The 12,378-nt window shown below is 35.5% G+C and overlaps 1 protein-coding gene across 1 annotated transcript in view; it reads left to right on the plus strand.

The window, feature by feature from the left end:
* The window catches only part of MEI4 (meiotic double-stranded break formation protein 4), a 61,934-nt gene that overhangs the window by 26,236 nt on the left and 23,320 nt on the right, over positions 1 to 12,378 (plus strand). The window contains exon 4 of the mRNA XM_030448353.1: positions 7,541 to 7,672. Within this exon, the coding sequence (XP_030304213.1) occupies positions 7,541 to 7,672 (132 nt within the window). The remainder of the gene's footprint in view (positions 1 to 7,540; positions 7,673 to 12,378) is intronic.

A 12,378-nucleotide genomic window follows, 5' to 3' on the forward strand; every position in this document is an offset into this window, starting at 1 on the left:
ATAAGATGGAAAAAAATATGTAGAATTCAGAATTTGTAGTGGAAACTGTATAAGTAATTCTTCATGTTCTGTGTATTAGATATCTCCAAGGGACACTTCATGCTTCAGTTTTAATCATTACTGTTTACTCAAGTGGTGATTGAAATACCAAGATTATACGTTTAAAATAAAATTACCATTAATTGCAGGGCTGTCATCTGGAAAGAGTGGCAAACTGTATGAATTTTGGTTCCAGGAGAATGCTTAAATACCTTCAGTATAAAAACATTTTGAAATTTGTTGTAGGTAACCTTCCTAACTGTCAAAAAGTGTTTGTACAGACAGCCATCAATGCATCTGTAGTATTTTACACAACTCTCCCTTTGCCATCCTCACCTATAAAGCTGTCAGGATCTGTCAAGGAGGACAAAAGGCTGGGAGAAACACCTTCCAAAAGTGAACAAAGAGAGAAGTAGCTGTGGATTACACTTAACACCTTGTCTTCAAAAGCAGTTCCAGCATTTTGCACCGCAAATTAAATAACTTAAAAAACCTTTGAAATTTGGAAAAGAGATAATTATCTCTATATGAGATGTAAAGGAAGAAAAACAGCAGCAGAATTACTTGCTGTAACTGTTGAGTCCTATTGTTTGAAATGTTTCTAATTATAAAGCACTGGAAGCTGTGGGAATCAGCAAAGACATGAGCTTTTCTGCCTGAATTCGGTTGCCTAAAGCTGTGCAATTTGGGTAGGCTTTTGGAGCTGAAACTTCAAGTTGATAGGTGCATCAAAAGGAAAAATAACTTAGGATATGAGAGGTAAAATAAAAGGAAATATTAGTTACAATATAAATTAAATCAAAGAACTACAATTCAAAGAAGCCTCTTGAACTCACCTTGTTAATTTTTCTCCTCTCCCGCACTATTTTGAGAGCAGCTGAGAAGTCTGCACTCAGCTGTCAGACACACAGTCTTTTGGAAGAAGCCTTAGGGCAACAAAGATGACTGGCAGATTGGAGCATCTCTCTTACGAGGAAAGGCTGAGAGAGCTGGGACTCTAAGCTGGAGAAGAGAAGGCTGAGGAGAAGTCTTTTTAATGTCTTCAAGTATCTAAAGGGTGGGTGCAGGAAAGATGGACCCAGACTCTTCTCAGTAGTTCCCAGTGATGGGACGAGGGGCAATGGGCACAAACTGGAACATAGAAAGTTCCATTTAAACATAAGAAAAAACAAACTTCTCTAATAATGAGAGTGACAAGGCACTGGAACAGGCTGTCCAGGGAGGTTGTAGGCCCCTTCTCTGGAGATATTAAAAACCTGCCTGGATGCAGTCCTGTGTAATGTTCTCTAGTTGATCCTGCTTTGTTCAGTGGGAGAGTTGGACTGCATAATCTCTACAGGTCCCTTCCAACTCTGATAATTCTGTGATTCTGGAAATATCTAGAAGGAGCCTCAAGGCATGGCTGCTAAGGTTGGAGCACAAATTCTTTTTTTAAGAATTCTTTCTTTTTAAGAATTTAGTTTAAATAATTTGCTCCAAGGCCTGCCTTTACATCTTCTGCTGACATGGTCTTGCATCCCTATCTGGCTGCCACCAAAAAGCTCGTGAGGATCCTGTGTTCCACTGTGGTGCAGGTAACATGTTGCTCTCATGTTGCAAAATCTGTGATAGTTGCTGCTGATCTGTGGAGCAAGCACTTTCTTCTTAGCAGTTTTTTGAGTCCTTAGCACTGAGGCTCTTGAGGTGCATGGACATTGTATGGACATGGTGTTGCGGATACATTGCCTTTTGATGTGCAGATTGTTAATTCATGTTGAGTTGCTCCAGTTGTCCTTTTTATGCAGGTTCCTTGCAAGTCATTTCAAGCATCCAGATGTGTATTATAAGTAAACTCTATGAGACTGTGTTCAGTTTGTGAAGTCACTAGCTCTTAATATTTTGAAATGTACTGTTCTCTACTACCTGACAAAACAAAATGGAAAAATGTTTCCCATTGAAAACTTCCATCGAAGCCATAGTACTTACAGCTTCAAGGGAATAGAAACCTTGCCTCTTATTCAGAAATGAAGATGAGGAACATATTTTTTCCTTAATCTACCTATTTGGGATTTGACAACAGCCATCTCCACCCGACTTCACATGGACACAGTGAATGTGCATCTCTTCTGCTCCTAGATGGGTCGCTCACTCATTAGCACTGGCATCTACCTGTTCTGCTGAGGTCCAGCTCTGTTGTCCAGGGTGTGTTGGAACAAGGAGTCATGTCTCCTACCTCAGAAAAATGCAACAGTTGGGAGGCACTGGGGGTTCCCAGCTCCCTGTGCTGCTCAGAATAGCTTGTGTGTTTTATCTTGCTGATGAAGTTTTTGCACAGCTCCTTATAGTAGGGTACCTCAGGGACGAAACTGGATTCCTTTTATGTGGTCAGCATCAGCCTGGAAGCCTTCTGTGGTGAACTGGGGCTGGCTGTAGTTTCACAGTATATGAAATTAGCTTTAGAAATAAAATCTCTGTAAAAGAAATTAAGCTGCTTCATACATGCCTTATTTATATATCTCCTACACACAGCTCTGTACAACTTCAGAACAATTATTACTGATGAACTCAGAGTCTTATTTGTTACCCTGGAGACAGAAGAAAAATACTTCTATACCTGTCTTACAGAGACATGTGTCTGTTCTTTGGACCTCTTGTTTTTAAGCAATTAATTAAAACACTAAAATTGAAACAATGGTACATTACTTTCAAGATTCCAGGGTGAAGTCAATCTGTGTAGGGCTCTTGAAAGAAACTGCTTTTTGGTACCTTGTTTCTGTTCAACAAGTATCTCTTTCATTTGCCCCACCTCACTCATAAACCTTTTCCCAGGAGGAAAAAGAGATGGGTTTCAGTGAACTGTGGTCATTTTCTTCTTTTCATGCTATGTTTAAAACATCAATACTGACTGAAGATGCTGTCAAGAGTCATGAATTGCTTGCTCAATTAAAAAAAACCAAGCCAAACCAAATTTTGTGCTATTTTTTTATTTTTTTTTAATCCTTGTTCCATTTGAAAATTGGCTATTCTACCACTAGGCTATTTTTTTTTTTTTTAAGTAGTTTTGTGTTAACTGTACCTGAATGGATATTGAGGCATGACCATAGTCTTTAGGAATGTTTCTTGTCCTATTTGGGAGTTTGCTGCCTGTTTTTGGTTTTGTTTTTCTTTCTTATGTTCCATCTAAAAGTCCTTATGTAAAATTTTGCAAATACTCAACTTTACTGTTGATATATTTAGCAGAAAAGCAAATATAGGAATTCTGAGTAGAAGTTTAATGCCTGCACCAGATGTTTGTGTGAGAAAGAATTTACAGTTCTTGGAAATAACAAGTTGAACTGTACTACACTGAAAAGCAGGAGACAAATGTTTAAATCTCGTTGGCAATTATAGAAGGAAATGTATGGAAATGTACTTGTGTAATTGGAAATGTGCACATTAATCAGAACCGTGGTTTTCCATCTTTTCTTACCTAGGATGCAATTCCTATGATTCATTAATGACTGAAATTACCTGGAAGAGAGTGGTCATAAACTTACTCTGATGGTTTTAGCACATGCAAGAGTATGTATTTAATAGACTCTCCAACTAGTTTTGGTTGATAATAAATTCCCCTGGCCACGTATACTTTGTATACTTTGCAGTATCTTTTGTCAGACACTGCCAGGACATTCCCTAACAAATCAGTTTACAAGAGTCTTCTCTGCTCAGAAACAAGTAAGATTTAAGAATAGTTATTCATGTCACTGATGGTTCTGAAGTATAAAACTGGTGGCCTTTAGTTTTCCTAAATTCATGAAGTCCCAAAGGGAATGCCATGACTCTTGAGATATGGTGTGTTTTCATCACCCAAGGAATTTTGCTTAATATATTGGAAAAAAAGTTTATTCTTATGAATATTAAAATGTGTTGCTATGATTTTATGGTCCAGTAAGAGTCAATGTTTGAATCTCTTCATTGTTGAATTAAATTTTCTCAGCAATCTGTTGTCCTGTGTGGAGAGCTATTTAAGTCAAATGGTAATCAAAATCCATTGTCTTGTAAGTCACTACACTCTAAAACAATCACCAGACTCACATTTACCTCAGTAAAGCTGATTATAGGAGTAACTAGACAGGAATGAATGAAAGAAAATTTGTCTGCTTCTTAGAATTTGTCTGCCTTCTCTCTTCAGCCACTCTCAGTCGATACACATCATGAACTAATGCTACAATTATTGAATAGTTACAGGATGAAGTTAGCAGATTTTATTTTTTTTTTTTTACCAGTAGGGCAAAAAATTTTTATTTATGGTTTCCAACATGCCTGTAATGTTGTTTTGTCAGGAGTGTCTCTTTTCCTAGTAACAATACTGTCATTGCCTGGTTTTATTCAAGTAATTTGAATAGTAATTGAATAGTACCCCAGCTACTATTTGGGGTACCACAGATTATTTCCACTAGGAGGAGAAATAAGGGAAGGAATAGACTGCTCTCTTGATTTTCAAATTAAATGGATGGGGATCCTTAATGCAAGAATACAGGAAGTTCTTTGAGTTGAATATGATAGGAAATACATATCAAAAGCTGTTTGTTTCCACTGCCTCCAGTCTCTTTCAAGTGAATGCTTTCTGTCAGAGCTCTCTTAACTTTCTGTAGTATTGCATTAGCCATGTCATTTTGTTTTTTTATACCTCTGTGATATTTGCAGTTGAGACTATGTGAAACAACAGCATCAAAGCCTTTCCCTCAGTCCTTCACTTATTATGCCGGTGTAAAAGTGTTTGAATTCTATCTAGATCTTGTTTTCTGTTATTCTTGAACTTTAAATTATTCTATTTTTTTGGTCTCCACTGTACAGAAGTTGGTGGTTATTCAAAGAAATTATACATTCACCTTAGCTCCATCACATCATTACTTACCCTAGCTCTTTACCTTTATTCTGATCACTTCCACATGGAGGTATAGGGCTGTTCCTGCTGTAAAGATTGTCTTTCTCTTAGGAAAAATTAGTTTTTTAATAGGGATTGTACTTTTTTTGTGTGTCTTGGGATGAAGTTAACCCTTACATCCTCTGGTGTTTGAAGGTAGTGGTATATCCCAAGGGCTGTTTGGAAGTAGTCCCTTTAATAATGAGAATATTAGGAGTTCTCTGTTCTTTAGCCTGTTTTGAATGAACCTTTTTACATAGCTTAAATTTGTTATAGAAATCATACTCAAAAATAATTATGTAAATGAAAAAATATTTTCTTTAATGCTTTAATCCTTTGTAATTGGATAAGAAAGCAGCTGGAAAAGTAACAGCAAGTTGTGCTATGTAATGTTGGTCTTCTGAGCAGTCCTGAGGAACATGGAAAGAAAGCAAAAACAGGGGTGAGGAAGGAGGGATAGGGATAGATGATGCAGCTCCTGAACAGTAACCAGGCTCCTTTTTTTTTTTTCTTCTGGTTGTATGGTTTTTTTACACTCCAATTTTCTGGCTGCTTTTGTGTGAGAATCCATGAATGCCATGGGTTTTATTTCATATATACCATAAAGTAAGCCCAAAGGATTAAAAGATTTCTGTCTTTTATTAACATTTGAAGGATTTGAGAGCTGAAGATAGAGCTGGTGTTTTTAATGAAACTGCATCCTATTAAACTGTTATCAGTCTGAATATTTCCAGAGTTTAAGTAACAATGCATGCTCTGAAACACAAATTTGTACTTCTGTTTATTATTCTAGTTGCATATTTCTTGTTTATGTGCTATAAATTTGTTCTGTATGCATTTTATGCATGTAATGTATATAGTGTGTGCTACTTTAACTTTATTCTTTGGCTCCTTATTGCCTTAAAATATACTGAGACACCCATCAAAATACAGTATTAAATCCACACTCTTTAGGAAATCAGTTCATAGTTGGAATTTTACAGTGGCATTAATATCCATATCTGAGGTAGCCTAAATACTGTTATTGCAAAGTTTTCTTCTGTTAGTAGAGGCTCAGGCTTTCAATTTGAAGATTCTCTGTTATCTAGTCCTACAGAATTCCAACTAGAAAATTCCAAGTCTTACCAAACCAGAAAGGATATGGAAATTTTGTGAAATAACCTATTTTAGCTAAATTTCATCTGCAACCATTGATAAATGCAAAGCAATATAAATTTTTTTTCTCTGTCTAAAAATTCTGTAAGCAAATAGAACAGGCTGAAAAAGAACAATCATAGAAATGTTTGTGTGTAAACATATACATGTAGTGTGTTCTTTGGGAGAGGATGCATTGAAAACATACTTTGGATTGCTTGCCATTATAGAATGAAATGGCAAGCCTAACAAGTGTCATCAATGTTACACTCTGAAAATATACACTCTGAAAATATAGACCACAGGTATCCACCCTGAATTTATAAAAATAAATTAAAATGTGTAATATTTGAACATTTGTTAAACCTTGAGTAATTATTTGTAGCAGTGGTACCCTTTTGGAACATGAGTGCTGTCAATGCAGAATTATCCAGGTGTTGTGAACTTTGTTTCTGTCATACAGACAGATGCTATGGAAAATCTTTCAAAGCAGTAAATGTTTAGTTTATTTTTATTAAGAAAAATATGTTTATAGTTTTAAATTTATTTTTATAGATTTATTATTCATTGTTTTCTTTGGAAGGGTATACATTTCCAGTATATGGGAGCCTGAATTTAAGTCATATATCCTCAAAACACTCTAGGTACATGCATTACATTATCCTTCCAAACAATTTTAATTGTCCAGAAACCCATTTTTATTGTACTTTCATTCACATTTCATCTTTTCAGAATCTTTAGCAATTATTTTCATTTCAATGATTTTCACAGCTGTATGTGTGCAATTCGTGAATTCTCTTTGATATGAGGAGTTAACTTGGTATCTTTATCTGACTGCAGATTTGATTCTGAACAAGACTTTTCTGTTACAGTTTTCTTTTTGTATTTGTTTTGGGATTATCTGCTGAAGTTAGATGATTAACAGTGAGGAAAGTTTGATTGTGGTGCCTGTGAATAGGAGATTGTCTCCCAGTGAGAAGATGATAACCAAGCTGATCAAACTCAGCTGTAAGAGGCTGAAGTATTTGAAATTAGAGTGCATCTTTTTTCAGCATTTGATCAAGTTTAATCCTGATAAATGTTGAACTCTAGTATAGCTCTTTCCTTACTCTTGTGTTTGAATTCCAAGGAATTTGTTAGTTTGTCTACCTGTGATAGACACAGTTACTGGATGTGCAGGGTAGTTGCCCATTTTGTGTGACAGCAGATGGGCACGATGGCAGCTGATGCTTGAAGGCTCTTTCCTGGGGAATTTTGCAGAATTTTGTTCATATGGCAATTTCCCATAGTGCCAATTTTTTCAGAAAGAAAAGTTTCTAGGTAATGGATGTGGATTTCCCATGGCTCTAAAAAACTCTCTAAAATTTTGAATTTGACTTTTTGCTTTCAAAATTTAATATGTCAAACCATTGCTATGTAAGGTAATTGTTTGGGGGAAAAAAGATATTTTGCAAGATTAAATTTACTGTTATTTCTCTTTAGTTTCAGACACTACAAACTGTATCACACACGCTGGCCTTGCTAGGAAGGAACAACATACTAAGAAATTCTTTAATATCTCTTCTACTGTCAGAATTACGTCAGTTTGCTGAGCAGCTGTTGCAAGCTCATCAGGTACTGTCATCTTTTCTTTTTGGAGATGGGCCAAAGAGTGGTCTTGGGAAGTGTTTTGTCTCTATCTGTTTGTTTCAGAAAATGTAATAAATGGATAATTCTATAAAATAGGTTGAAGAGCCCAGAAAATGCTGGTATCTAGCATCAGCTAGCAGCTAGTATCAATCTCTAGAGGAGATTGAAAAAAAAAAAAAAAGACATAAAGAGCTTTGAAGGCAAAAGTTAATTATCAGACTGCATAATAAATACACTGTATAAGTTTTTAGTGTGTAATTTGCAAAACAGTTAGTAATTAGTTAAAACAATTTTTGCAACATGTAAGTTGTTGGCTGAGCAAGCAATAAAACTTAGATATCCAGAATGATGTTGATCTCTAACTCTAAAACTGGAAAAGAAGTTCCACTATTTTATTTCAGAATTAGATTCCGTGTTTCACATTATAATATTAAATTTCATTATGCAGAAGTTATCCAACACTTAAAATTGTGTTTAGATTGTTGTCATGACTAGGACATTAAGAACAGAAAAGAATGGGGATAATATGTTAGGTAGATTATTTTATTAGGTTAATTTTTTCCTAGTAAACTGTAGGGTTAAGAAAAAAAAAGGATAGTGGGAGGCAGAAAGTGGATGTGCCTTTAATATTTGGAGATGTAGGAAATAAATAGGGTTTTCAGAGATTTTTGTGTGTGAAGGTATGTATTAAATGCAAACTGTTCAGTTTCACTTGGTATTAGACTTGGTTGCACTGTCCTAGAGGGGTCAATAGAAATAGTGCATGCAGCTTTTTATGTAGTGGCAAATAGTGATTTAACCCAAGCCATTCCATAATTCTTAGTGTGGAAAAAAGCATTCATCTAGTGGTGATCCAGTTTAATAAATATTTTCAGTTTTGCTGAAGCAGTCTTATCTTTATTCTTTTTGTCACTATCAAATGATATGAGAGTAAGCTGGGATGGCTAGACAGGAAAGATGTAATTTCCAACCCAAATTTCTAGTATGTTTGAATCCTACTCTGAAAAGGCTTCAGAAAGGCCAGTTTTGAAAGACAAAACTGGGGCTGGACTAAATGATCTTTTGAGGTCCCTTCCAACCCCTAACTTTCTATGATTCTAACTTTCTATGACATAGATGATGAGCTGTGTCACTAGTAGCATACCAGAACTATTGCTGGCAAACAAAAGCCAACAGTCTTTTAAAAACACAAGGCTAGTGAAGCTTGCCGTTAAAAAAAAATCCTTATTTTTTTATACTTTACACAAGTTTCTCATTTATACCATTATTAAATGTCTCATGTTTAACAGAATTAGTCATTCCTCCTTCCAGCATAGTTTTTGCCAATGGCAACACAGAATTCTCCAGTGCTCCATACTGATTAAAAGCTTACAGGAAGCTTTGCACTTTGAGTTAGCTACCACAGTAACACTTGGCCTTGCCATGCTGTAACATGGCTGTATATATATATCTATATACTGTATGGCTTTTGTATTCCATACATAAGATTTATTTCTAAAAATTTTTAAGCTAAGTTTGACTCCTTTTTGCCTTCAATTTATGTGGGAAAGAATCATCTGCTTGATTTTTAATACCACATGAAACATTACAAAATAGTGTAACTTGCAATTAGGAAACTGGAAGTAAATTGCTATCCTGTGATTTTAACCTTAAAATATTCCCTTTAGCTACACAAGTGAATTTGATTTTGCTAATGGCAAATTATTTAATTACAGACAGTGTAATTTGTTTATATATGGCAAGATAGTAGAAGATTTTATTTATGCATAAATACAGAGAAGTTGGTAATTGAATCCCTGAACAATTCTTATAGCACAGCTGGGATTCTGATACCTCTGGGAAGGCTATCAGTCTGCCTGGGACAGACTTTTACTCATTTACTGAAAAGAAATTAATTTATGCTGTTTCTTCATAGTATAAGCATACTGAAATAGTATCATAGTTTATACATAGTATAAACAAACTGAAATTTGAAACAATGAAATCCATTTGTTAATTGACCTCTTCAGCTTTAGAACCAAATCCTTTTGTCAGTTTAAATCTGTGCTACCTGCAGCCCTCCATCTGTCTCATTTTAATTACTTTGTGTTTGTGCTAGCTGCAAATCTTTGCCTTTATCAATTCACAATACTGATTATAAGACTTCTTCTACCAAGACTCTCAAAATTGATACAGCATTTCTTGGAAGACTAATGCATTTTCAACAACCAACCAAAAAGTGTAATCAGGAATAGGACTTTAATATAATCTTACCAAAGCTTATGGGGCTTTCTTCCAAGTGCTTTTAAAACACTTCGTATTTAAATTACTGTTATAAGTGAGCTTCAGGCACTTAGGTAGAGACTCCAGTGACTAATTTTGCAATTACAAAGTAGTCTTGAAATGTTCACCCCTCAACACAGCATTGAAATTTTTCTGGGTATAGTGGAAATTTCAGAGTGGCTGAATCTCAAGCTGCAGGAGCTGTGTCTATATGTAGCTAACATTTTGCAGGACTCTCAGATTTTTAGAAGCTGCAGTTCATGTAGGGAAAGTTGCAAGTTCTGGTTTGCTTAGCTCGCTGTGAAGTCAATGTTTTTAAACTTCATACATGTTTGCATTTAGTCCAAATAAATATACTGTGTTCATTTGCAAACTCTTATACGTTCTGTAGGTGATAATTATTTCTGGAAATAATTGTCATGTTTTATAATCAAAAATAACAATATGATATCAGTTTGAAACATATAAAATGGCATCTTTTTTAAAGAGCAAAATCTTCATATATATGTTAGTTATAATTTACAGAAGAATCAAACTTCACTAGCTAGCAAGTATTCTAATCCTGTTTTGATACTTAAGTAAAATTGCTGTTAATTGCAAAAGCACTTCATGTCTTCCACTCAGGACAATCAAATTAGGGACTTTCAATTTTAGTCATGATAAGAGGTGTGCAGTATGTAATTATTTTCTATTTTGTTGTTTGTTCCTTTTGTGGTTGGAAAATAGGAGAAACAAAGGAATCATCAGGGGTGTGTATGCAGGTTAGCTAGCAAATACCTTTTAAACATTTGGTGAAAAACAGAAACTGAAAATTCAAAGTCTCTGAAATGTTGCTCTACACAGCAGCAGCTCTGTGTGGAAGCAAATGAAAGGCTGAAATGTTCCTGTGCCTGGAGAGCCATTTTTTCCTAGCAGGCCTGCAAATTAGAGACAGTGCAAATGTGAAAATGGATGAGCTTAGTTGGCAATCATTCCGTTGGGGGAAATGAAGTTTACCTGAAGCTGTGTTCAGCTGGATAACAACAGAAGGGTTTAAAGTGCTAAGAACTGAGCTATTAATGTCAGGGCTTGTCTTCAAAAGCCTTTCTCCATGTAGCCATGCTGTATCCAGGGGAAACTCTGGGCAGGTACAGTACCCACCACATGCTTCATTCCAAATGTAAGTGTATCTGATGTGGAGAATTCTTCAGATAAACTCCTCTTTCTAAGAAGTCTATTAGATTTTTGCAGCATGTCTAATCTTCAGACAGAAGTTCGTATATGTTGGAAGAGAGCTTCAGTATGGATTGGAAATAAAGCTGTACTATTTTTTTCCCAAATCTGGTAGAAAATGGCTAAAATCATTAATTAGAAAAAAAAAATCTGAGGCTGTTATGCAACTAGAAAAGCTTAATGCATTTTACAAGCCACTGTTGTTCAGGGTACTAAAATGTCTACCAGCTTATTTGGCTTTTTGCTGTTTCTACTGTCAGCTTTTACTAATGCATCATATCACAGTGCTTCACCCAGGTAAAAGAAAAGAGATTGATGTCATGTATACCCCATGAACATAATTAAGCATGCATCTGGGAATCTGTTCAAGCTTTCTAAAACATAATTTTTTTCCTTATAATGCTGGTAAGCACAGATTTGAACATACTTCAGATTGTGAATGGTTTAAGATGCTGCAAAATAGCCCTCTAGGTAAATGTAGGTTTATTTTTTAATCCAGGTGACTGCTGATGGTAACGATAATAAGAGAAATAACGTCTGCATAGAACAGTTGATGGGTCTGCATTTTGTCTCATAGATAGATATTAAGTTTGGAGATAGGAACCTTTGAAAACATAAATCTCTTGCCTCAAAGACAAGAGTGAAAGAAGCAGTCAGGACTTGGTATATGTCAGAAGAGTGCCATACGCCTTTGAAGTATGTACCTGCTTTCGCTGCAAATACCACCCCCTATTAGAGATTAGATGCACACGTGTCATGTAGGGCTGAAAATGAGAAGTGGGTCATGCATTTTCTGTCTTCTCTCTCATGCTATCATAAAATGGTATCAAAAAGAAGCAAGGAGTTTGGAAGTATCCTTGCAGATCTAAAAGGTGGCAGGGTTTTGGCTGCACTTAGTTGCCTGGCAAAATTGAGGATGACATGTAATCAGAAGACCTCAGGTGTGTTTGGAAATAGAAGCAGCAAATATCGATTACATGAGGAGAACTCTGTATTACTGTCAGCCAGAGAATCATTACTCTTAATATTGGTGAATCATCTCATTCGTGGAAACATAATACTGAGAAAGAAAAAATAATTATAGAAATGAGAATATAATGTAACTCAACAAGTAAAGTAGTACTCTTCCTGGAAATCTTCCCGTTTCAAGTCATGCACAAAATCATGGCTTCAAAAAACCCCCAAAATAGCATGACTGTAAATTAAAACAAACTTTG

Source organism: Calypte anna, chromosome 3 (assembly GCF_003957555.1).
Source record: "Calypte anna isolate BGI_N300 chromosome 3, bCalAnn1_v1.p, whole genome shotgun sequence".
In the NCBI taxonomy this organism is placed as follows: Eukaryota; Metazoa; Chordata; class Aves; order Apodiformes; family Trochilidae; genus Calypte; species Calypte anna.